Source organism: Chiloscyllium plagiosum, chromosome 9 (genome assembly GCF_004010195.1).
Source record: "Chiloscyllium plagiosum isolate BGI_BamShark_2017 chromosome 9, ASM401019v2, whole genome shotgun sequence".
Lineage (NCBI taxonomy): Eukaryota > Metazoa > Chordata > Chondrichthyes > Orectolobiformes > Hemiscylliidae > Chiloscyllium > Chiloscyllium plagiosum.
The window spans coordinates 3989443-4013830 of NC_057718.1; the positions used below are offsets into that span (position 1 = coordinate 3989443).

Genomic DNA, 24388 nt, shown 5'->3' on the forward strand with positions numbered 1-24388 from the left:
TCCTAATCCAAACCTCCAACTCATCCTCAATGCCATACCTCCGTATTTTTTGCAGAAGCCCATCATGGGGAACTTTATCAAACGCCTTATTAAAATCCATATACACCACATCTACCGCTTTACCCTTGTCTACCTCCTTAGTCACCTTCTCAAAGAATTTGATAAGGTTTGTGAGGCACGACCTGCCCTTCACAAAACCATGCTGGCTATCCTTGATCACATTATTCCTATCCAGATGTTCATAAATCCTATCCCTTACAATTCTCTCCATGATTTTGCCCACAACAGAAGTGAGACTCACCGGCCTATAGTTACTAGGGTTATCCCTACTCCCCTTCTTGAACAAGGGAACCACATTTGCTAGCCTCCAATTTTCTGGCACTACTCCTGTAGACAACGAGGACATAAACATCAAGGCCAATGGCTCTGCAATCTCCTTCCTTGCTTCCCAGAGAATCCTAGGATAAATGCCATCAGGCCCAGGGGACTTATCTATTTTCACCCTTTCCAGAATTTCCAACACCTCTTCCCTACATAACTCAAAGCCGTCCATTCTAATTAATTGTGACTCAGTATTCACATTGGCAACAGTGTCCTGTTCCTGAGTGAATACTGACGAGAAGTATTCATTCAGTGTCTCCCCAATCTCTTCAGCCTCTTCAGTTCTTCTCATATTCTCCTAAACCCAGATGAGTACAGGCCCAACCTACTCACCATCTCTTCATAAGAATATCCCTCCTCATCCAGGATCAACCGAGTGAACCTTCTCTGGATTGCCTCCAATGTCAGTGTATTTTTCCTCAGATTAGGGGCCCACAACAGCCCACATTATTCCAGCTCTGGTCTAACTAGTGTCTTGTATAGTTGTAGCAAAGTCTCCCTCTTTGTATCCCCCATTCCCTTTGAAATAAAGGCCAATATTCCATCTTCCCTCCTTACTCCCTAATGAACTTGAATGCTAGCTTTCGGTGATTCATACACACTCTCCAACCCTCTCAGTCCCTCTGTGCTGGGCTGTCAAGCAGTCTTTCCCCTCATGGGAGGCAATGACCAAGTGGGATCATCATTAGATTATTAATCCAGAGACCCAGGACTTGTTCTGAGACTCCATATTCAAATCCCTCCATGGAAAATGCTGGAATTTGAATTCCTTAAAAACATGGAAGTAAACATCTGATGATGACCATGAAATGATTGTTCACGAAACACCCATCTGGTTTACTGCCATTCTTACTGGTTTGGCCTGCATGTGACTGCACCCTGAGCAATTATGGATCAGTAACAAATGCTGGCTTAGCCAACAATGTTCACATCTTGAATGAAGAAATAAAATCGTATTCTTCCTGTTGAAATGCATAGCCTTGCATTTCCCCACAATACATTTCATCTGTCAACATGTTGCCCACTCATTGAACTTGTCTATAGCCCTGTGCAGATACTTTTTGTCATTCTCACCACTCGTCGTCCCATTTATTTTTGTGCCAACCATTAACTTTGCTGCACTAGATTCACTTTCCTCATCTAATCATTAATATTGATTGTTAATAACTGTGGCCCAGCACTGAGCCCTGTGACACTTCACAAATTGCAGGTTTGTTACCCTGAAAATGCACCTTTTGTCACAATCCCTGTCAATGTTTTGCTAACCAATCCTCTGTCCATACTACCTCCAAAATCAAGGCCTCTCATCTTATTCAGTCGCCTGATATGTGGTACCTTATTAAAAGTGTTTTGCAAATCCAATTGCATGACATTGACTGGATGACCTTTATCTATCCTGCTTTTTACCTCATCAAAGTGTTCCAGTACATTTGTCTGGCATTATTTATCCTTTGTGACGCTATGCTGATTCATGTTTGACATTTCTAAATGTTCTGCCAATACTATCACCATCACCATTATCACTATCATTATTATTGTTGCTATTGCTATGGGTGAGCTGTCTCCTTGAACCACTGCAGTCCATGACCTGCAGGTAGACCCATAATGCCCTTAGAGAGAGAATTCCAGCATTTTGACCCAGCGACACTGAATGAACAGTGATATATTTTCAAGTCAGAATGGTAAGTGGCTTGGAAGAGGTCTTGCAGGGGTTGGTGGTCCCATGTATCTGCTGCACTTGCCCTTTCAAATGGAAGTGAATGTGGGTTTTGATCGTGCTGCAGAAGACGTTGCTTTGTCCAAAATGTTGAAGAGATTTTCAACAGAATTAAAAAATATTATTTCACACTCAGTTTATTTAATTATTTCTGTTTCTGTTGATGGACTTTGTTTGATCTGTATCGGTCCCAACTGCAGCTTAATGGTTTTGTGTTCTCTCCTGTTCTCTCTGTTTAACTCAAAACTCCCACGACTCTGTCAAATCCTTTCAATATGGCAGTACAGGGAATCTGGTCTTGTGGGAATAAAAGTATTGTTTTTTTTCTTTAAAAGTATCAATGGTCCAGTTGTTCTCCAGTCTCCGAGCCTGGAACGTGTCACCGAGGGTCACACTGCCTGGTCACAGTGCACCATGAGGAACGCCGCAGTGATACACACTGATGTTCACTGGTAACGACTGTCCCCAGACCAAATTATGGAGCGGGTTTTAACAGATCCAGGAAGTGGCTCCACACAATGGAGCCCACGATTCCAGCCTTACAGAGATTCCTCCAGTAACAGCTTCATTCTGACCATCACAAACGAGCAGCCCAATGACACTGGGGTCTATTACTGCTCAGTCTGGGGAAAGATCTATGGGAGAGGAAGCCAGCTCATTGTAGACAGTAAGTAGAGTTTACATGATAATCACCTCCAACAATAACCTCTTGCCCAATGAATGAATTGGAGATCGGTTTGTGATCAAATGCTTGAGAATGTGATGGAGAGTGATCTTGGGGATGGATTCATTGTGGGGGGGAGGCTGAGCTCAGGTTCATTGTTGGTGGCCAGTGGGAAGAAAGGGAATACTTTTGTGACAATGGGAGGAGGATTTTGTGGGAAATGTGCTTTTTCTTTTACTTGCCCCATTGTGGGAGATTGGGCAGCCAATAGTAGATCAGATGTAACGCAGAGAAATGTGAGGATACTCAGACTGGGAGGAGAAATAAGAGCAGTGGAGACAATTTTATTAAAAGTGCAATTCTAATGGGTGCACAGGAACAGATAGAGCTGGGAGTGTACTCTTTCATTAAAATAAGCAATGAAATGTGTAAGAACCACTCTTTAAAGTTCTGTAGCAAAACGAAAGCATTGACTTCACCCAATTCACATGAAAGTGAAGAAATTCTGAGATATCAGCACATTCTAACTTCTGATGTGATGTCCTTGCTGCACTGGGATGGTCTTTCTTTCAGGCTTTTATTTTCTACAAACGGCAGAGCCGTGTTACCCTGTCTGTGAATGAACGCATGTTTGAGATTAATGGGATGTAATGGGATTAATCAGAATAGAAATGCAGTTGTTGATCACATTTTCTGCTTATTTCAAAAATCTGTCTTGCTGATAATAAATGTCATGTTTGAGGTCATTAATCAACCTGCTTTTTGTTGACTTTAGCTTGGAGATCAGAAAATAGTCAAAATGGCTGCAGTGTCGATTCAGTGACAGATTTAGTATGACTTGTGGTTAACTGGGGCTTTATTACTCATGCACTCTCCCCCCCATCAAACACTGATGAGAGGTGTATGGTTTCTATATAATTTTAATATCACTTAGTTTGGAGTTTGGATTCTGAACTAGTGGCATGTATGTTTTGATCTTAGTGTGTATGAGAGGATTTAAATCTTAAAATGACAATATTTCTGGAGTGATGATTGACTTTTTAAAAATAAATCAATCTGACAGAAGCAGTTCTTGGAGTGTGGATGGGAAATAGTTTGCTTTGGGAGAGATTTTATGAACAGACAAAGTAAACATTGAAATCATTAGGGTGCTTACAGGTTGATGGAATTGGGATTGTATTTCATTTCAGAGAGGCACATATTACTTGGAAAGCCTGATTTTTCTAATTCACAGAGTCCAGATGGGTAATTAGATTAGATAACAGGTCCTTTGACCCAACAAGTCCACGCTGACCCATCAAAGAGTAACCCACTCAGGCCCATTCCCCTACTCTATGTTTACCCCTGACTAATGCACCTAACACTATGGGCAATTTAGCATGGCCAATTCACCAGACCTGCCCATCTTTGGATTGTGGGAGAAAACTGATGCACCCGGAGGAAACCCACGCAAACATGGGGAGAATGTGCAGACTCCACACAGACAGCTGCCTGAGGCAGGGATTGAACTCGGGTCCCTGGCTCTGTGAGGGGCAGTGTGAACCACTAAGCTACCGTGCCACCCAAAATGTGTTAAGTATTTAAAACAGTTTCTGCTGATGAAAGGTGATAATTTTGAATTTATAAGAATAGGGGACCTCAGGATAAGCAGTTTAAGTTGAGAATTGCCACCCTGAAAATGTCACAATTATCCCAACTCCCTGCCATTGGTTAGTCAATAAATTCTCTGTCCTTACTACCTGAAAACATTAAGGACTCTCATTGTATTAAGTAGCTTAATGTGCGGTACCTTATCAAAAGCACTTATTTGAATTCAAATACATTATCGACTGGATCCCCTTTACCTATCCTGCTTCTTACCTCATCAAAACATTCCAATACATTTGTCTGGCATTATTTATCCTTAATGACACCATATTGACTCTGCTGAGTCAAATGAGTCATTTCTAAATGTTCTGTCTATAGCATCATCATCATCATAATTATCATTACTATTATCACCATTAATATTATTATTAATATTATTGTTGCTATTGCTTGTGGATGAGTTGCCTTCTTGAACTGCTGCAGTCCATATGCTGTAGGTAGATCCATAATGCCCTGAGGGAAGGAATGCCAGTATTCTGACCCAGTGACCATGATGGATGAAGTAACTCCACAAAAGCTGGTATCTTGTCACCAAGTCACCCTTTATTGACATGTGCAGAGTCCTTGACACTAATCCATCTCCCTCAGAGCCAGCTCCCAGAGTGACCATGTGATGATGATACTCCTTTAACAAGGTTTTGTTGTCCTTGGATGTTTTTTTCAGAGACGTAGTAATGACACAGACTTCGAAAAGTCTGGGCTTGGATGGGTTTTAGGGCCAGTTTGATTGTAGCTCACAGATACTGCCTCAGTCAAAAGGTTTTTATGTTTTAAAACATAAACACTGGTACAATGAAAAGGGAGAGGCCAGTTCTCCCAGATCAACTCACTCTGGTTTGGTTTGGTTTTGGCAGTCTAGCTATTCACTGAAAGCAGTCAAGCAATTGTAAAACCTGCTGGACCCAAAGAAGCAGGTCCATGCGGATCCTCTCTCTGACTTCTCTCCTGTAAGACCCTGTGTTTGATTTTACCTTCTGTGCCAAGAGGAGTTTATGGGGATTGTTGCAAGTACTTTGAACAGCTTCATTAAGTTGGGATAATCGATTGGGTTTTCAGATAGGTTAAGTTCATCTATATTCTGTTCTTAGTGGGTTTTGAGAAGACTTATAGCTCAGGTTGAGGTTCTGGATGTAGGTTTGCTCGCTGAGCTGTAAGGTTCATTTTCAGACGTTTCGTCACCATACTAGTAACATCACCAGTCAACCTCCAGATGAAGATGTTACCTATTATGATGATGAAACATCTGAAAATGAACGTTCCAGCTCAGCGAGCAAACCTACATCCATATCCTGTTCTCTTTTGCTTGTGTTTCATTCAGTAATCTTGTAAATAAATTCTGGCTTGTTTAAAATGATGTGGTTTGACTAACAGTATCCGTCCTGGAATATTCATGTTGCACCCACTAAAACAGCAAGCAAAGTTAAGGTGTGGGAGACTTTCTGAAAATATTTTGAGGGGTTCTGGATTGGTCCATAGCAGATTGGGAGCTGTTTGCAGGATTTGTTCTTTCACTCCAATTTGGGATTCAGGTTGTTGGACTCAAAGGCAACGAGTGGTCGGTGTTAGTGTCTTTTGTTCTGGGTATTGAATTCAGTTGATTTAAACAGCGCTTGGGAGAGCAATGTCTCTTTCGGTCACCAAGAGTTTTCTGGGGGTGGAAGAAGTGACTTTGGGGTTTTACAAGAGGTGGTTAAGGCCAAGCTGCTGGAATTATTAGACAAGCTGGGGTTGGAGCTGCCTCCTTCCGTGAGGAAAGGAAAGAAAATTGCAGCAATAACTCAGCACTTACATTTGCTGGAAATGCCATTAGAATCTTTAGAGATGGCTAATATTTAATTGAAAATGAAACAGTTTGTATTACGATTAAAAGCAGAGGAAAGGAAGAATGAATTAATGGCTTTAATAGAACAAAAAGAAAAAAAGAGAGAAAAGGAGCAAAAAAGAGATAGAGAAGAGCAAGAAAGAGTGAGAGAAAGAGAGAGAAAGAAGAGAGTAAAGGAAGAAAGAGAGGGAGCTTGAACTTCAGAAATTGGCACTTAGCCTGGAAAGTCAACTGAAAAGGATGGAGCTGTAGGCTGAAGGTAAGCTGAGTGAGGAAAAGAGTGAGGATGAGCAAACCCATGGTAGCTAAAGGCCTGGTGAAAAACTATTTAAATATATTCAAGCATTGTCCAAATTTGATGAGAAGGATTTGGAAGCCTTTCCCAACTCATTTGAAAAGGTGGCTAAACAAATGCGATTGCCCGTGACCATGTAGGTTTTGTTGATCAAAACAAAACTTGTAAGTAGAGCTAGTGAGGTATTTGCATCATTATCAGAGGAGCTATCTGGGGCATAAGAGGAGGTGAAGAAAACCATCTTAAGTGCAGATGAGCTGTGCCTGAAGCCAACTTAGTGAAAGTGAGGACTGCAGATGCTAGAGATCAGAGTCAAGATGAGAGTGGTGCTGGAAAAGCACTGCAGGTCAGACAGCATCCTTGGAGTCAAACCTACAAACAAAGGAATTTTGATAGTTGGATACAGTCGGTAAAAACAAAGCAAAACTATGACTCCTTTAGAGAGATTACTATTTAAAAATTCACCTCCTGAATTAGTGAGAACTCATGTGGAAGAGTAGTGAGTTAAAACAGCAAGATTAGCAGCTGGAATGACTGATGGTTATGAGTTGGTTCATAAATCAAAGTTTAGCTTCCAAAATCAATTTCAGTCCATGGGGGATGGAAATTGGGGAAAAGAAAATTCCTCACATGGAGATGGAAGGGTAGATCTTGGTGATGATCATAAGGATAACTTGCCATGGATGAAAAAGGAACCCTTGAAGATTAGATTACTTACAGTGTGAAAACAGGCCCTTCAGCCCAACAAGTCCACACCGCCCCGCCGAAGCGCAACCCACCCATACCCCTACATTTACCCCTTACCTAACACTACGGGCAATTTAGCATGGCCAATTCACCTGACCTGCACATCTTTGGACTGTGGGAGGAAACCGGAGCACCCGGAGGAAACCCACGCAGACACGGGGAGAACATGCAAATTCCACACAGTCAGTCGCCTGAGGCAGGAATTGAACCCGGGTCTCGAGCACTGTGAGGCAGCAGTGCTAACCACTGTGCCACCGTGCCGCCCACGGTGCCACTGTGCCGCCCACGGTGAAAGGGAAAGGGAAGTGAAGGTGAAGGTGAAAGGGAAGGTAAAAAGCTTTCATATTTTCATTGCAATAAAGTAAGCCACATGAAATCATAGTCGTGGTGGGTTAGGAAAAGGACTGGGAAGCCAGATATCGGAAAACAGGATAAGACAGTGACTTTTGTTGAAGTGGTCATGGAAAGCACAGTGGAGGCTTGGAAGCTGCACCAGATTTACAAGTTGGTCAGAGGTTGGCTAAGGAGGAAGTGACAGATCTTCTTAAACCATATAGCTGCAAAGGTAAAGTTTACCTGAATAGGCCAGGAGCAGCAGGTAAAGAAGTTAGAATATTAAGAGACACAGGATCGTCTCAATCTGTGATGCTGAAAGATGAAGATATATGTACTTCTGAAGGACTATTGCCAGAAAAGGTGCTAGTACCAGGAATTCAAGGTGAGATAAGAAGTTCTCAATTATGTAAAGTGAGCTTAGAGTGTCCAGTGAAGAATAGAAACATCTTGGTAGGAGGACTGGACAAACTCTCAGCTCTAGGAATACAATTTGTCCTTGCAAATGATATAGCTGGTTCACAGGTCAGAGTGCTATCTATGGTGATTGAACAGCCAGTGGAAACTCAGGCAATTAAATTATTGCAGGACACATATCCTGGGACTTTTCCTGACTGTGTGGCAATGAGGCTACAAAGTCACTAGTTGAAACAGTGAGATCAAAGAGTACTAATAAGAAAGTTGAATTGGAATAAGCAGAGACCCTGTTTCATCAGTTGGTTGGCACAAACTGAGAGCAGATAGATGATTGAGCAGACATCTTTAGCTCAGATAAATTAACTGAGTTACTGCAGAAAGATGAAAATATAGAGCAATTGGGTCAAAAGGCATATGCAGGAAAAAGTTAAAAATCACACAACACCAGGTTATAGACCAACAGGTATAATTGGAAGTGCTAGTTTTCAGAGCGCCGCTCCTTCTTCAGGTGGTTGTGGAGGACACAATTGTAAGACACGGAATTTAGGGCAGAAGTTTACAGTGTGAACTTATATGTAACTGAAATTATACATTGAAAAATACCTTAATTGTTTGTTGAGTCTTTCATCTGTTAGAATCCATGACAGTTTCACTCCTTTCATAGGTACAACACATAACTTTTTTTTTAAAGTTACATTCTCAGGTAAACTGTAACAATTGGTGTCAGCCAGATAATACGTTGAAGGTGTTAGCTCCCTGTGTTCCCTGTCTGACAAGATATTTTTCAATGTATAATTTCAGTTACATCACACTGTAAAGTTTTGCTATAAATTCTGTGCCCTACAATAGTGTCCTCCACAACCACCTGATGAAGGAGCAGCGCTCCAAAAGCTAGTGCTTCCAATTAAACCTGTTGAACTATAACCTGGTGTTGTGTGATTTTTAACTTTGTATGCCCAGTCCAACACTGGCATCTCCAAATCATGACTATGCCGAAAAAGAATCTGAATGCATCCCTGGATATTATTATCATAAAAATGATGTCTTAATGAGGATATGGAGACCATCACATATTCAGGTAGATGAGAAATGGGAAGAAGTTCATCAAGTCATATTGCCAGTGGGTTGTCTAGCCTGGTACATAACAAGCAGAACCTCTGACACTGCTGTTTTTATCTGTCAGCCAGGTCTCCCTGGTTGAACCATGTTAACAGCCCCAAACAGGGGCTGACTACAAAGAAACAATGATATATTCCAAGACAGGATGATGAGTGGTTTGGAGGCGAACTTGCAGGGGGTGGTATTCCTCTTTATCTGCTGTCCTTGTCCTTCTCGATGGAAGTGAACCTGCTGCAGAAAAAAATGGTGCATCTAAATTATTGATCAGATTCTGACAAGAGTTGGGAAATATTATTCAACATGCTGTTTATTTAATTACTTCTGTTTATGTTGATGGATTTTTTTCCATCTAAATCAGTCACAGATGCATCTCAATTGTTCAGTGTAATAATGTGTTCTCTCTGTTTAACTCAAAATTCCTACCACTCTGCCAGATCCTTTCAATACAGCAGTACAGAGAATAAACTGATTCTTATCTGTTTCTTTAAAGGTATCACTGGTCCAGTCCTTCTCCAGTCTCCAAGCCTAGAACATGTCACCCAGGACCACACTGCCCGATTCCACTGCACCATGAGGAACGCCACAGTGACACACACCGATGTTCACTGGTACCGACTCTCTGCAAAAAAAATTATGGAGTGGGTTTTAACACATCCAGAAAGTGGCTCCACAGAATGGAGCCCAGGATTCACTGAGCGATTCCAGCATTCTAGAGACCCCTCCAGTAACAGCTTCATTCTGACCATCACAAACGTGCAGTTCAATGACAATGGGGTTTATTATTGCTCAGTCTGGGGAAGGATCTATGGGAGAGGAAGCCAACTCAATATCACCAGTAAGTATAGTTTACATGACAATCTCCTCCTGCAATAACCTCCTACCCAATGAATGAATTGGAGATCAGTTTGTAATCAAGAAGATTGGGGAGGTGATGGAAAGTGATTGCAGGGATGGATTCTCTGTGGGGAGGAAGCTGAGCTCAAGTGCAGCAATTTATTTAATTGTTTTGTGAGATGTGGGTGTCAATGGCTGGGCCAGCATTTATTGCCTCTCCTTCATTGCCCTTGAGAAGGTGGTGCAGAGCTGCCTTCTTGAACCACTGCAGTGACCCATTGATTGCCATTCCTGGGCTGTGGTCGGGCTCCTACACAATCTATTAAGACTCTGCCAAACCATTCTTCAAAAGCTGCGATCGGAATTAAAGGTGAAGCTTTAATTGAGGGTTGGAGATTCCCCCAAGTCCAAACATGGACCAGCCTGTCTGGTAAAATTTAACATCGTTGCATAATCCTGACCAATAAAAATGGTTTAATATTTTAGACTGTGTGTTTATATTCCATAAATGACCTGCCATTAGAATTTCATGAGCTAGTTTGAAAATTTTCATTCTAGTTCTCAGATGAAGTGACCACCTGATGGACCACTGCCTATTGCTCAGCGCCTGGTATTTGGGACTGTCTCTATCTCTTTATTAATACTTTATCTTTCAAACAATAACTCTCACAGACCGTTTCTGATTCCATTTCTGTGGATAAAAACAGAAATCGCTGGAAAGTGTCAGCATCTGTGGAGAGAAATTAGAATTAATGTTGTGAGTCCAGTGACCCTTGTATAGAACTGATAGCAATGAGGGAAAATGATGGTTTTTATACAGAAGATGGGGTGGGGAGGAGGGTGAGTGTAAAAAATAGATGGAGATAGAGCCCAGTGTGAGAGAAAAACTGTTGGACGGACAAAGGAGTGGGTAATGGCCTGTCTGAAGGAATGAGCAGCTGCTGATGGGGACAGTTAGTGGCTGACAATGGGTAGAGTGTGGTAGCTGCCTGAGTAATGATAAGGCCTGGTATGTGGGGGAGGGGGAAAGCATGGGGAAAGTTGCTCAGTCTCTAAAATTATTTTACTCGATATTGATTCCAGAAGGCTGCAAGGTAACCAAGTAGAAAATGAGGTGCTGTTGTTCCAGCTTGCTCTGAGCTTCACGAGAACACTGCAGCAAGACTGAGACAGAGATGTTGGCCAGGGAACACGATGGTGTGTTGGAGTGGCAAGCACCTGGGAGGTTAGGGCCTTTTTTTGCAGACAGAATGGAGGTCTTCTGAGAATCAGTCACGCAGTCTCCATTTCATTTCCCAAATGAAGAGGAGACCACATTATGAGCGGTGAATACAGTTTGTCTCATCACAGAATACTCAAGGGCCTGGATAGAGTGAATGTGGAGAAGATGTTTGTTGGAGAGAGTCAGATCCAGGGCACAGCCTTACAGTGAAGGGATGATCAATTACAGCTGAGATGAAGAGGAATTTCGTCAGAGAAAAAATGGTAAATCTGTGGAACTCATTGCTGCAGAGAGCTGTAGAGACCAAGTCATTGAGTATATTTAAGATACGGATAGATAGGCTCTAATGAGCAAATGGATCAAGGGTTATGGGGAGAGAGCAGGAGAATGGGATTGAAACATATCAGCCATGCTCAAATGGCAGAGCAGGCCTGATGGGCCAAATGGCCTAATTCTACTCCTATATCCATGACCTTATGGTCTATAATGTCATGGTTACTTTGAATAATTAACCCCACTGGTTCACTCTGATACCCTTACCATCTGTCCTTTCTCACTAACTCTAAATTAGAGTTCTTCAGAACGTTCAGATGAGCTTTAATTTAGTTATAAATTTTCTCTTAAAGATGCAAATGTCCCGGTCCTTCTCCAGTCTCTGAGCCTGGAACGTATCACCAAGGGTCACACCGGCCGGTTACAGTGCACCGTGAGGAACGCCGCAGTGACACACACCAATGTTCACTGGGACTGGGAGAAACCAGGAAATAAGATGGAGTGGGTTTTAACACATGACATGAGGAACATCACACAATGGAGCCCAGGATTCACTGAGCGATTCCAGTCTTCCATGGACCCCTCCAATAACAGTTTCATTCTGACCATCACTAACATGCAGCCCAGTGACGCTGGGGTCTATTACTGTAAAATGTGGGGAGATATCAGTGGGAATGGAACTCAGCTGACTGTAACAGGTAAGTCTTGTTTACCTTAGAATAATCTGATACAGTAACCATTTCCACGTGGATTTATTGGAGAGGAGAATGTGTTAAATTCCTCTGGTAAAGAGAAAGCAGAGAGCTCGTTATAAACATAGAACAGTTATCTTCTCTTCTTTTACTCACGGATAGAATAAACGGTTTCTCCTCTTAGACCAGTTCCTCAATCTCAAACTCTTTCTCTGTCTCTCTATCCTTTTGCTTCTCCATCTTGTTTGTTCTCAGTGCTGGGTTTAACATTCTCCTGTTTCTGTCTGGTTTTGTTTCATTCATTCTTGGGATGTGGCCAAGGGCTGGTACTTGTCCTTTGTGAATAGCCCTTGAGAAGAAGTGTCTTCTCTGCTACAGGAAATAGCTGAGGCTTGAATGTCTTCAAGGGAGAGTTAGATATAGTTCTCATGGCTAAAGGGTTCAAAGGGTAAGGGGAGAATGAGGAAACAAGGAAATGAGTTGGATGGTCAGCCATGAATATACTAAAAGATGGTGCAGGCACAATGGGCTGAATGGCCTACTCCAGATCCTAGTTTGTATGATTTGAGCAGGTGATGGTGAACTGCCTTCCTGAGCTACTGTGGTCCCCTTGGTGTTGGGATGTTTGACCCAATGACACGGAAGGAACAATGATGATACGCTGTATATATCTGAGTATAAGTCGATATCATGAAAAAGTCGTCCCCCAATTTTTTGTCTAAAAGTCTAGAATTTTCCATATATCTCATGTCAAATTTGACCCTGGTTCTTCACAGTTAACAGACCAACAGTTTTGAGTCAGTGTGACTGTCCATTGCGCTCCACTCTGGCATTCCAGTCAGCTGGCTGTACCACTCTGTTCCAGGTATTCCAATGCACCAGCCATCATATTCTGATCCAGATTCTCAGAATCATTGTAATTCTTGTGTTTTTTTCTTTATCCATTTTGAATTTAATTTTGCTCCTCAAATGTGGTATCCCTGTAATAGTCAACCCCCTAAATTTAACTTAAAAGTAGACAAAAAAATCCAACTATTACTTGGGTATATACGGTATGTGTAGACCCACATGCACTTTATGGTACTTGGAACTGGGATATGGTATAACAGTGCCATTCTACTGTAGCAGGCAGAATGGAGACAGTTATTTTGTCGATAAATATTCGATAATAGCCATAGTTCCTTTTCTTTTTGTTGTATATTACTTTATAAAGAGATCTGGCTCTAGTTTGTCCATTTTTGACTCATACTAAGCATGATTTTCATCCCCTTGAATGCAATACCCCTGTAACAGTCAACCCCTAATTTCAGCTTAAAAAAACCATTTTAAAAATTTGACTTTTACACAAGTTATATACAATATTTCTAAGTCAGGATAGTGAGTGCCTGGAGGGGAACCTGAAAGAAATGCTGCCCATGTACCCGCTGCCTTTGGCCTTTCAGATGGGAGAGGCTGTGGGTTCAGAAGCTGCTGTTGGAGGAGCCTTGGTGAATTCCAGAAGAGCATCTTGTAGATGGTACACACTGTACATCAGTGTAAAAGGGAGTGAATGTTGAAGGTGTTAGTTGTCGTGCCAATCAGGCAGGCTGCTTCCGTCTGGATGGCATGAAGCTTCTTGAATGTTGTTGGAGCTGCACCCATCCAGGCAAGTTGTTCCATCATCCTCCTGAGTTCTGCTTTGTCGATAAATGGTAGGCAGGCTGTGGGAGGCAGAATATGAGCTATTCACCTCAACTGCTTTTGTAGCCACAGTATTGATTACACTGCTCCAGTTAATGGACAACTTAGTGTGGATGCCCAGGCTGTGTTTCATCAGGGAATTGTTTTCCATTTTTCTGAATGTAATGTGGGCATCACTGGTAAGGCCATAATTTGTTCCTCATCCCTTATTGCCCTCAAACTGAGTCACTTGCCTATTCACTTCAGAGGGTAGTAAGAACAAACCACATTGCTGTGGGTCTGAAGTCACATGTGGGCCAGATCAGGTAAGGATGGCAGATTTCCTTTCCTGATGAACATTAATAAATCAGATGGGTTTTTACAACAATTGATGGGAACATCAGGAATTAAGGTAATATGTTTCCAGCTCTCAGTTAGCCTGGAATTGTTGTGTATTATTGTGTTATGATTCGATTGTGAGTAAATTCAATAAAGAAGCAAACAGTTGGTGGCTTGTTTGGAGACACTGTTGCCCATGAGAGGTCTGGGTGGTATAAGGGGTGACTCTGTAATTATCTAATGCTGTGTTCATGGAGTGAAGGGTTCAGAGCCAACGCTGCACACAGGACCTCAACATTACTCCATCAGCCTGTATTTATCTTTAATTTTAGAGTTTAACAGAATACAAAGGGATTTGTTTTGTAGAAACTTGTTGTCTTCCTTAGACTTTCCCTCCCATGAGTCAGTTCCACATTAAAACTGAATCTGTTTCTCAACGTCACTTAAACTGAAAATTAAAGTGGGCACCAGTGTAACTCATTAAGATGCGAGCAATTTATTCAGGTAAGTTCAAACACTCAGCTCTCAACTTTTTGGGCCGTCATTTCCCACAACCCTCTGCAGCTCCTGTTCTGCTCAATGACACTCCCACCTCCACCTCTGATGTCCTTGTCCTGAGCTAAATCCTTCCTCACCCCCATCCTGGTTACTCCCCTTCTTATGACCTTCATCCATTCCCTTAGTCCAAGAAACACAGACAGAGGGAGATAGGAACAGGAGTAGGCCATTCAGCCCATCATGCCTGCTCCACCACTTAATTAAATGATGGATGATCTGATATTAATCTCAACTCTACATTCCTACATATCCCTGTTCACCTTTCACCCCCGGGTCATCAAGAATTCCCCCCCCCCCCCCCCCCCCCGCCTTAAAAACACTTCGAGATTCTACATCCACTGCCTTTTGATGAAGGGAATTCCAAAGACCCACAACCCTCTGAAAAAAAACATTTCCTCATCTCAATCTTCATCCTGCACTCCCCTATTTTTAAACTGCCCACTAGTTCTAGATTCTCCCTGAAGAGGAACCATCCTTTCCACGTCCACCTGGTTCAAGGCCTTCAGATCTTACAGGTTTCAATGAAGGCCCCTCTGAGCCCAATGGGATCCAGAGTGAACACATCTGGAGGAAGGGTTTGGCAGCTCGAGGAAGTTTGGATCCGAGTTGAGGAGCTGGAGTCTGAGCTGCAGACATTGTGTCACATCAAGGAAGGGGGAAGTTCCCTGGAAACCTTTCTCCAGAGGGTGCTTCCACTCCTTGGATTCAGGAATTGGAGATGAGTCATGGATCAGGGACAGGAGGCTGTGACTGCAGGTGAGGATGGTATGGGTCCCAGACCTTTCTAACAGTGAGCCCAATGTCACAGGTTTGTGTTTGGGACCCGACCCCAAGGATTCCCTGACCCTGGGATAATAACCCGGGTCAAGAATGGAAGGGAAAGTCTGAGGTACCAATCAGAAGGGCTTCACTTTGCCCATTGCTGACTCAATTCCAGGCAAGTGCAATCAGGGTCTATCTGACTCAGACAGAATCAGAGAATCACAGAAACATTCCAGTGCAGAAGGAGACCATTCAGCCCATCCTGTCTGCACTGACTCTTCAAATGAGCATCATTCCCGACTGCCAATGTCCTGCTCTCTCCCTACAGCCTTGCACACTGTTAGGATTCAGAATCGAATGGAGCAACAGTGAATCAGGGAGGGTGTCCTCAGGGACCACCGATTACAGGCTGATTGAAACTTTCAACCTTTTCTTTTCAGTTTTCGGTGAGAATGAAACTTTTTAAATGGCTGCTCAGTCTATTCCAATCAGTCAGCTGTGAGCATTGTGAAATTCTCCTCTCGATAGTTTATTCACAAAATGAATCACAGGGGCAAATTGGAAAGCACTCAACTGATGGATATGTTTCAAATCATTCCCCCTCAAATTACAAATAGCAATATCCACACAGGAAGCTTCAGTTCATCCTCTGCAAATCATCATTGAACCAGGAAGAGATTTTATAAAATGTTACAATTCCAATTATATTACTTTTCCTCTTCAACACAAACAGATCCATTGGCTGATCCAGTCCTCATTCAGGATCCAGTGGTCAGCAAGGTAGCAGAGGGTGAAACCGCCGAGTTCCAGTGTGCCATGCACAATGCCAGTGTGATTGACACTGATGTCCACTGGCACTACCAGCGACCTGGCAGCAACAGGGAGTGGGTAATAAGCCACTTTGTGAATGGCACCCTCACCAAGGCCCAGGGTTTCCACAATCATGTTCAGCTTTCCAGGAATGTCAGCAGGAACAGTTACATTCTGAGACTTGTGGATGTGACTCTCAATGATACTGCTGTGTACAGCTGCAGTGTGTGGAGCTACATCTCTGGAGCAGGGAGCCAGCTTATTGTAACTGGTAAGTCAATGGGAAGGAACATTGGTGTGAACAGGGAAGGGAGCACCCAGCTGCTGTGGAAGGGCAGAATGGTTATCAAGGCCAGGTATGGAGGGGAACTTGCAGGGAGTGGTGTTTCCATGTATCTGCTGCCCTTATCCTTCTAGATGGAGGAGACTGTGGGTTTGGAAGGTGCACCTGAGGATGTTTTATGAATGTCTGCAGTATATCTTGTCGAATATGCATAACAGAGAGTCAGTGGTGGTGGGAATGGTGCTTGTGGCTGTCCTGGCCAATGGTGCCTGTTGATTTGTTCTGGATGATGACAAGATTCTGGAGTGTTGTTGGAACTGCACCCATCCAGGCAGATGTGGAGTATTCCATCACATTCCTGACTTGTTGGTAATGGACAGGCTTTGAGGAGTCAGGAGTTGAGTTGCTATCCTAAGGAAATCAAAATTAATGTTATTGATGATCTGAAACATTGCTCAGAATGATGTGTGTGTGTGTGTGTGTGGTGTGTGTGTGTGTGTGTGTGTGTAACATTTTGATATTTTACAGAAGCATCTTCCCACAAAATTCTCTGGACTTCAGATCCCATTTTAATCATTTGCACCATTCTGGGCTTCGCTGTCTTGATCAGCATTGTCCTGCTCACATTTTTCCTTCGGAAACAAAAGCTGTGTTCATCAGTGAAGGACTCCACACAAGGGTAAATCCCATTTCATCTTGGGTTTGATTCTGTCACTGCACTGTTATTGTTTTCGACATTGGGGGTGATTGTTTTAGTGAGTGCTGATATTCCCACGGCAATAGACAATAGACAACAGGTGCAGGAGTAGGCCATTCTGCCCTTCGAGCCTGCACCACCATTCAATATGATCATGGCTGATCATCCTTAATCAGTATCCTGTTCCTGCCTTATCTCCATAACCCTTGATTCCACAATCCTTGAGAGCTCTATCCAACTCTTTCTTAAATGAATCCAGAGACAGGGCCTCCACTGCCTCCTTAATATAGAAGATCTAAGGTGGATCTCTTGAATTTTCTAATGGGGATAAATGGTCTTTTCAGAATCAGCAGGACAATTGCTGGGACCTGAAATATTTTTGTCCATGTTTTTTAACAATGATCCAATGTTCCAAAGATAACTATCAAATAACTTCTAGGCCTTGCAAATCTGCAGCACTAGTACATTTTCCATATTCAGTTTGGGGCCAGCTTGACCCTGCTTCTATACTCAATCCCTCTTGTTATGAACGCCAGCATCCTATTAGCCTTCTTCACTACCTGCTGTACCTGCATGCTTACCTTCATTGACTGGTGTACAAGAACACCCAGATCTCTTTGTACTGCCCCTTTACCTAAATTGATTCCATTTAGGTAGTAATCTGCCTTCCTGTTCATGCCACCAAAGTGGATAACCATACATTTATCCACATTAAACTGCACCTGCCATGCATCTGACCACTCACCTAACCTGTCCAGGTCACCCTGTAATCTCCTAACATCCTTTCACATTTCACCCTGCCACCCAGCTTAGTATCATCAGCAAATCTGCTAATCTTATTACTAATACCATCTTCTATATCATTAATATATATTGTAAAAAGCTGTGATCCCATTACTGACCCCTGTGGTACCCCACTGGTCACTGTCTGCCATTCCGAAATGGAGCCGTTTATCACTACTCTTTGTTTCACCATTGTAAATGGTGGGTGAGTGACTTTTGAGATCATGACACATGTCCAGATGCCCAATCACTGCCAGTTTGCTCCATCTCTGGTATCACATATTTTCCAGTGCCAGGTCAATGGTACCTGCTGGTGACAGTCAGCAAGCTTTGAATGGGTTAAGCATTAGAAATCACATGCAGGATCCCCAGGAAGTACTGAATCATTACCCACCGAGCCCAATGTCAGGATCTGCCTTGGTACGGGGGGTCACTGGCAGCACAGCGACTCCCACTGGGCTGAACAAGTGAGTGCCAGGTGACCTGGCCCAACAGCCCACGCTGACCTTTCACTTCCACATTAGCAGAAAGTCCAAATCACATTTCCCTGTCCTGCTCCCCCATCCATTCAATCCCCTTTAATTTCCCACTCTCTCCAATTGAATCCTGAATGTTCGCATTGATCCTCCACATGCCATTAATCTGGAATGACTCCCAGAGCCACTCGACCGTCTGGGTGAAAAGATTTCCTGAGTGTCTGGACTCGATCTTTTCTGTTGTGTTTTGTAACCATGATCCCTCATACTTCATCCCCTCAATAGTCTGTTTCTATCTCATTCATGGTCCCTTCAAAGGATTTTAAACAGTTTGGTTGCAGTCCAAAAACCTGGGTTCTTCCAATGATATAAAGACATTCCGAAGTCTTTCTTTGCAATTCCATTTGCTGTACTGGGCAGCATCCCAGTGAGTTATTGACCAGAAGAAATAGAAACAGGAGTAGGCCATTTATTCCCTAAAGCCTGCTGTGCCATTCAATAGGGTCATGGCTGATCCAACATTGCTCTCATCCACTCTCCTGCCTTTCTCTATAACCCTCGAAACCCCAACTGATCAAAATCTCCATCTCAAGACTTCAAAACTCTGCACACACAGCTCTCTGTGGCAAGGAGTTCCAAAGACTCAGAACCCTCTCAGAAATAGAAATTCCTCCTCAGTCTTAAATTGATGTCCCGTTATTCTGAGACTATGTCCTCTGGCCCTAGACTCTCCCATGAGGGAAACACTCTGTCAGCATTAACTCTGTCAAGCCCCATAAGAATCCTGTATGTTTCAATGCGATCATCTCTCATTCCTCTCATCTCCAGTGAGTAAAGTCCCAACTGGTTCAGCCTTTGCTCAGAAGACAATCCCTCCAGGCCAGGAATCATCCTTATGAACCTTCTCAGAATTTCCTTTGTTAAATAATATCTTTTCTTAAATAAGGTGATTCTGCTGACTGATCAGACGTGCAGATCAGTCTCTCAGTCTTCACAGCTTCATGACCTTTGAAGAGGACAGCTCTGTCAGTGTTTGGATACTGATGAAATGTTCACTCTGAGTAAAGGACACACATGCCCCGAGGATCTTAACTAACATTCATCTTCATAAAGAATATCCTCTTGATGCTGAAATTGTAAATATTGACTTTAGCAAGTTTGTTTGAATCTAGCAGTGAGTGTAAATCCAGTGGGAAGTTAGAGTATTATCCATAGACACGGAGCCCAGTGGAACACTGTATCCAGCTGATTCTAGCTGCTGTTTATGCATGACCCTACAGCACAGGTTACAGAGTCCTGTCACTGAGAAAGACACACAAACAGAATTAAAATGTGGCACTCATATCAGTCTCTGCTCTGTCTCCAAATATGACGGTTATTTTCATATTCACCCAGGGACCTCGAAGTGAAGGAGCCATTGGGAAGTAGTGACCATAATACAATAAGCTTCAATCTGCAATTTGAGAGGGAGAGGGTACGATCGGAAGTGACAATATTTCCGTTGAATAAAGGGAACTATGGAGCTATGAGGGAGGAGCTGGCTAAAGTTCAATGGTGCAATACCTTAGCAGGGATGACAGTGGAGGACAATGGCAGATATTTCTGGGGTATAATGCAGAAGATGCAGGATCAGTTCATTTCAAAAAGGAAGAAAGATCCAAATTAAAATTGAAGTCGGTACTCTTACGCATTGTCTGTGGATATGCCATAAGATCCGCAGATACTGAGACAGAGTAGAGAATGCCTGGACAAAGATTTTGGGTATGGAGATTGGATTGGACGCAGTGTCCCTACTCTTGGGCTACCCAAATTTCCCCTCTTTGGATGTATATGAGAGGAAATTATTCACTATCCTTTCCTTTTGTGCAAGGCAAAATATTTTAGTGAATTGGGTATCCAAAGGTCTCCCAGGACTTTCAAACTGGTACAGGATAGTCATGGAATATATCCCCCTTGACTTTCTTATGAATATGGTGCACCAAGAAACGGAATTATTTTCTAGGAATAGCAGCCCTTTTTGAACTATACTAAAACAGATATTTCAGCCATATTGTCCAGGGCCTTTGCCTGGCTGGTTTGGTCGACCCTGGGAGGAGGAATCCCATATAAATACGGGTTTTGTTATGACTTGATGTAAATCGATTTTGAGTATGAATTTAGTTATTTGTTTACCTATTTGTTGTTGTTAGTAATGTATGATACCTTATTTTATGTTTTGGTTGTTTGTAGAATAGATTAGTAGCTAGTGTTTTCAAATTTCATATTGGTGCTATTATTATGTTGTAAAGTGGAATATACTAGTTTGTATTATTATTGTAATTCTGTAAAAAATCTTAAAAATCTTCTTTTTCAATAAAAATATCTATTTTAAAAAAAAAGTGACCAAAGGCAATGGAATCCTCAGCCACCAAGCACTCAGATCCTGCTCGTATCAACTGACAGGAGTATTTGCTTTAACCTCTCCTTACCATGATCTGAAGTCACCATCTGCTTAAAGAAGACCACTATCATCCCTCAATGACTATCACTTGGTGACTCTGACCTCCATAAACAAGTGCTTCCAGAGGACAGCCACTGCTCGTAGCTCTGGCCTCCCAGTCTGCCTTGATCCCTTTCAATTAGCCTAACATTGCAACAGATCTACAGCAGACGCCATTTCATGGCCCTACACTCATCCCTGGAACATCTGGATTACATGGATACTTAAGTCAAGCTTCTACTCATTGAAGATGGATTAGTCAATTATGTATAATTTCAAACAAACTAATCTCCAAACTGCAAGACCTAGGTCTCCGCTTCACCCTCTGCAACTGGATCCTCGACTTTGTGATCCACAGACCACCACCAGTGAGAAAAAGCAACAGCACCTCCTCCACAACAATCCTCAACACTGGTGCCCTGCAAGACTGAACATTCAGCCCTTTACTGTACTCCCTGTATGTGCACGGCTATGTGGCCAAATTTTGTCCTAACTCCATCTACAAGTTCACTGACAACACCACTGTCACAGGCTTGATCTCAATTATGACACTGAATACAAGAAAGAGATAGTGTCAGCAAAATGAAAGAGCTGGTTATTGACTTCAGGAAACAAGGTGGAGGGCATGCCCATGTCTACAACAGTGGAGCTGAGGTGGGGGTGTGGGGAGCATTTGTTCAGAAGAATTAAGGATATCTGTTCTTATGGCCAATGGATCAATGTAAATAAGGTGATAACATTCGTTCACTTGTGGAATGTGTGGCAGTACTTGCTTTTGACCCAGAGGCCTAGAAGCTGTGCATATTTTACAGTTGGATGTTGGATAACTGAGTTTCTGGTTTATATGGAAGACTCTTAACAAAACTCATACTCAATAGGAAAAGAACTTGTAATTTAATAAGCTGAGTGGAATATGCACGTAATAGAACAATCCTGATACATTTTCACGTATACCACACTGAGATTTAAATTTGTGAAGCTCAACTCCCTAATCCTGACTGTTCTGGAATGTGAATGTCTCATTACCCTGACAAGCGGGACTACCTTATGCTGAAAGACTGGAGCGACTGGGCTTGCATACCCTTGAGTTTAGAAGACTTAGAGGGGATCTGATTGAGACATATAAGATAATTAAAGGATTGGACACTCTGGAGGCAGGAAACATGTTTCCGCTGATGGGTGAGTGCCGAACCAGAGGACACAGCTTAAAAATACCATTTAGGACAGAGATGAGGAGAAACTTCTTTATCCAGAGAGTGGTGGCTGTGTGGAATTGTCTTCCCCAGAGGGCAGTGGAGGCCCAGTCTCTGGATTCATTTAAGAAAGAGTTGGATAGAGCTCTCAAGGATAGTGGAATCAAGGGTTATGGAGATAAGGCAGGAACAGGATACTGATTAAGGATGATCAGCCATGATCATATTGAATGGTGGTGCAGGCTCGAAGGGCAGAATGGCTGACTCCTACACCTATTGTCTATTGTCTATTGAAAATAGGTGTCAGTGGCTGAGCCCTGCATTTATTCCCTTGGAGAAGGTGGTGGTGAGTTGCCTTCTTTAACTGCTGCAGTCCAGTGCACATGCTGTGTTTGTTGTGTTCTGATGGAAAGATTCAAGTCTCTGATCATCAGCTCCTAACACGAGCTGCAGGGGGGGGGGGGGGGGGTCTTGATTGGAAACCAGAGACTCATGGTTTCACCTTGTCCCCAGTCCAAGCCTTTTTTGTCCATTCCTCTCTGCTGGGGAATAGTCTATCTGAACCTCTGGGATGAGAGAGATAAAAATCAATTCCATTTCTAAACATTTTTCTAAATGATTGGTTTATTGATGTTAAAACATAAACAGTTTACACATGAATAGAGTTTGAAACTTACATAAACCAGAAACTAAAGTCAGCTATTTTTCTGAAAGCCTGAGGGTTAATCCTTCGTCACTCTCATTTTTCAGCTGGTTCTTTTAGAATCGTTGTTATTTTTCAATCTGTTCTGACTCCTCTCTTGGCTAGTTGGGATTTGAACCCAGAAGATCTGTCTCAGAGATAGAGATGCTGCCCCTTCACAGAAAGGCCCCTTAACAATAAAACTGGACTTGAACCAGAAGTCTTCTGATCACATCACAGGCCAGAGCAAAGTCACAAATCCATTTGCTGATGACTTGCTCCAGCTCCATTTGGACATTAGTTTCTTTCTCCGTCTGTACCAGCTGAAAGTGCAGTAAGTTTCTGGAAGAAATCTCTCCTTTCCACAGATGGAAACAACAACGACTCGGCCAAGTTTCCCAGCATGCCCTCTGGTTCGGTCAAATTCTTTCCTTTGTTGTTCTGCTCTTTTTAAAAAAAGAACCAAGTTTGGTGAAAAGGATAAAATCCACCATCCTTAAGACTGTGAAGATGACAGTGTTGTTCTGTGGTAAATGTGCAATAAATCTAATGGATTGCATTTATTTAGGAGCCCTGTTGAAGACCAGGACATTGTGTATGCAACAGTAAATGGTAAGCAAACTATTCCATCATTCTCACAACATTGGGCAGGAATTACTCTGTTCCAAATCTCTATTTAACACAGTTAGATTCCTGATGTTATTGATAAGCTCATGGTTAGAGCAGCTCATTTGTCTGATTGACACAACTTACCATCATGGTCACTCACCGGGACATATTCACACGAGGCTGCAGATGTTCTTTAACAATGGAACTTACGTTTATTACACAAAGAGAGAAAGTAATACACCAGATTGTGTGTATATATTTATTACACTGAGAACAACCTTAACACACTCATCAAAACAATGTTTTACCCAAATTTGCATCACTAACCACTACAGAGGCACAAAACTGGAGAAATTATACTTCAATCTCAACTCTGTACTTTCCCAATGTACTGATTCCTGTTCATTTCTCTGTCTTGAACTGCCATAATAATTCCATGGTTTTTCTCTGAATCCAAATGAATGAATCAGTCGATGTTCTAATGTCTCAACATTTTCAATTTGAACAAGCTGAAGGTTTCTGTCCCAAATTCTCCCTGTTTGGAGAAGTTCACAAATGGGAAAAACATTGCTGCTGTGGTGACTGGTTTCTTCTCCATTGAAAACTCGAGCTGGGAGAGAAACTCAAACTTCATTCTGAATTCCACTTTTGGTTGTTTTCAACTTAATCTTTGTGTTTATCGAACTGAACTCAAAACAAAACTGAAAGTTTAATGCATTTACACTGTCTGTCATAAACACAGAAGCTACTATTTATTTAACATTCTAGAGGTTCTCCCAATTCCTGGATGGCTTTCATGTGTCTTCTTGGAATGGCAGCATTGAATTCCAGTTCCAGAATGATTTTAGAACATAGAGCATAGAATATTACAGCGCAGTGCAGGCCCTTCAGCCCT

The 24388-nt window shown here is 42.4% G+C and overlaps 1 protein-coding gene across 1 annotated transcript in view; it reads left to right on the top strand.

The window, feature by feature from the left end:
- LOC122553154 (basement membrane-specific heparan sulfate proteoglycan core protein-like) overlaps positions 1–24388 on the top strand; it is an 82206-nt gene that overhangs the window by 51105 nt on the left and 6713 nt on the right. The window contains exons 4-9 of the mRNA XM_043696742.1: positions 2568–2765; positions 9633–9977; positions 11825–12169; positions 16215–16562; positions 17103–17253; positions 23453–23496. Coding sequence (XP_043552677.1) covers positions 2568–2765; positions 9633–9977; positions 11825–12169; positions 16215–16562; positions 17103–17253; positions 23453–23496 — 1431 coding nt within the window. The remainder of the gene's footprint in view (positions 1–2567; positions 2766–9632; positions 9978–11824; positions 12170–16214; positions 16563–17102; positions 17254–23452; positions 23497–24388) is intronic.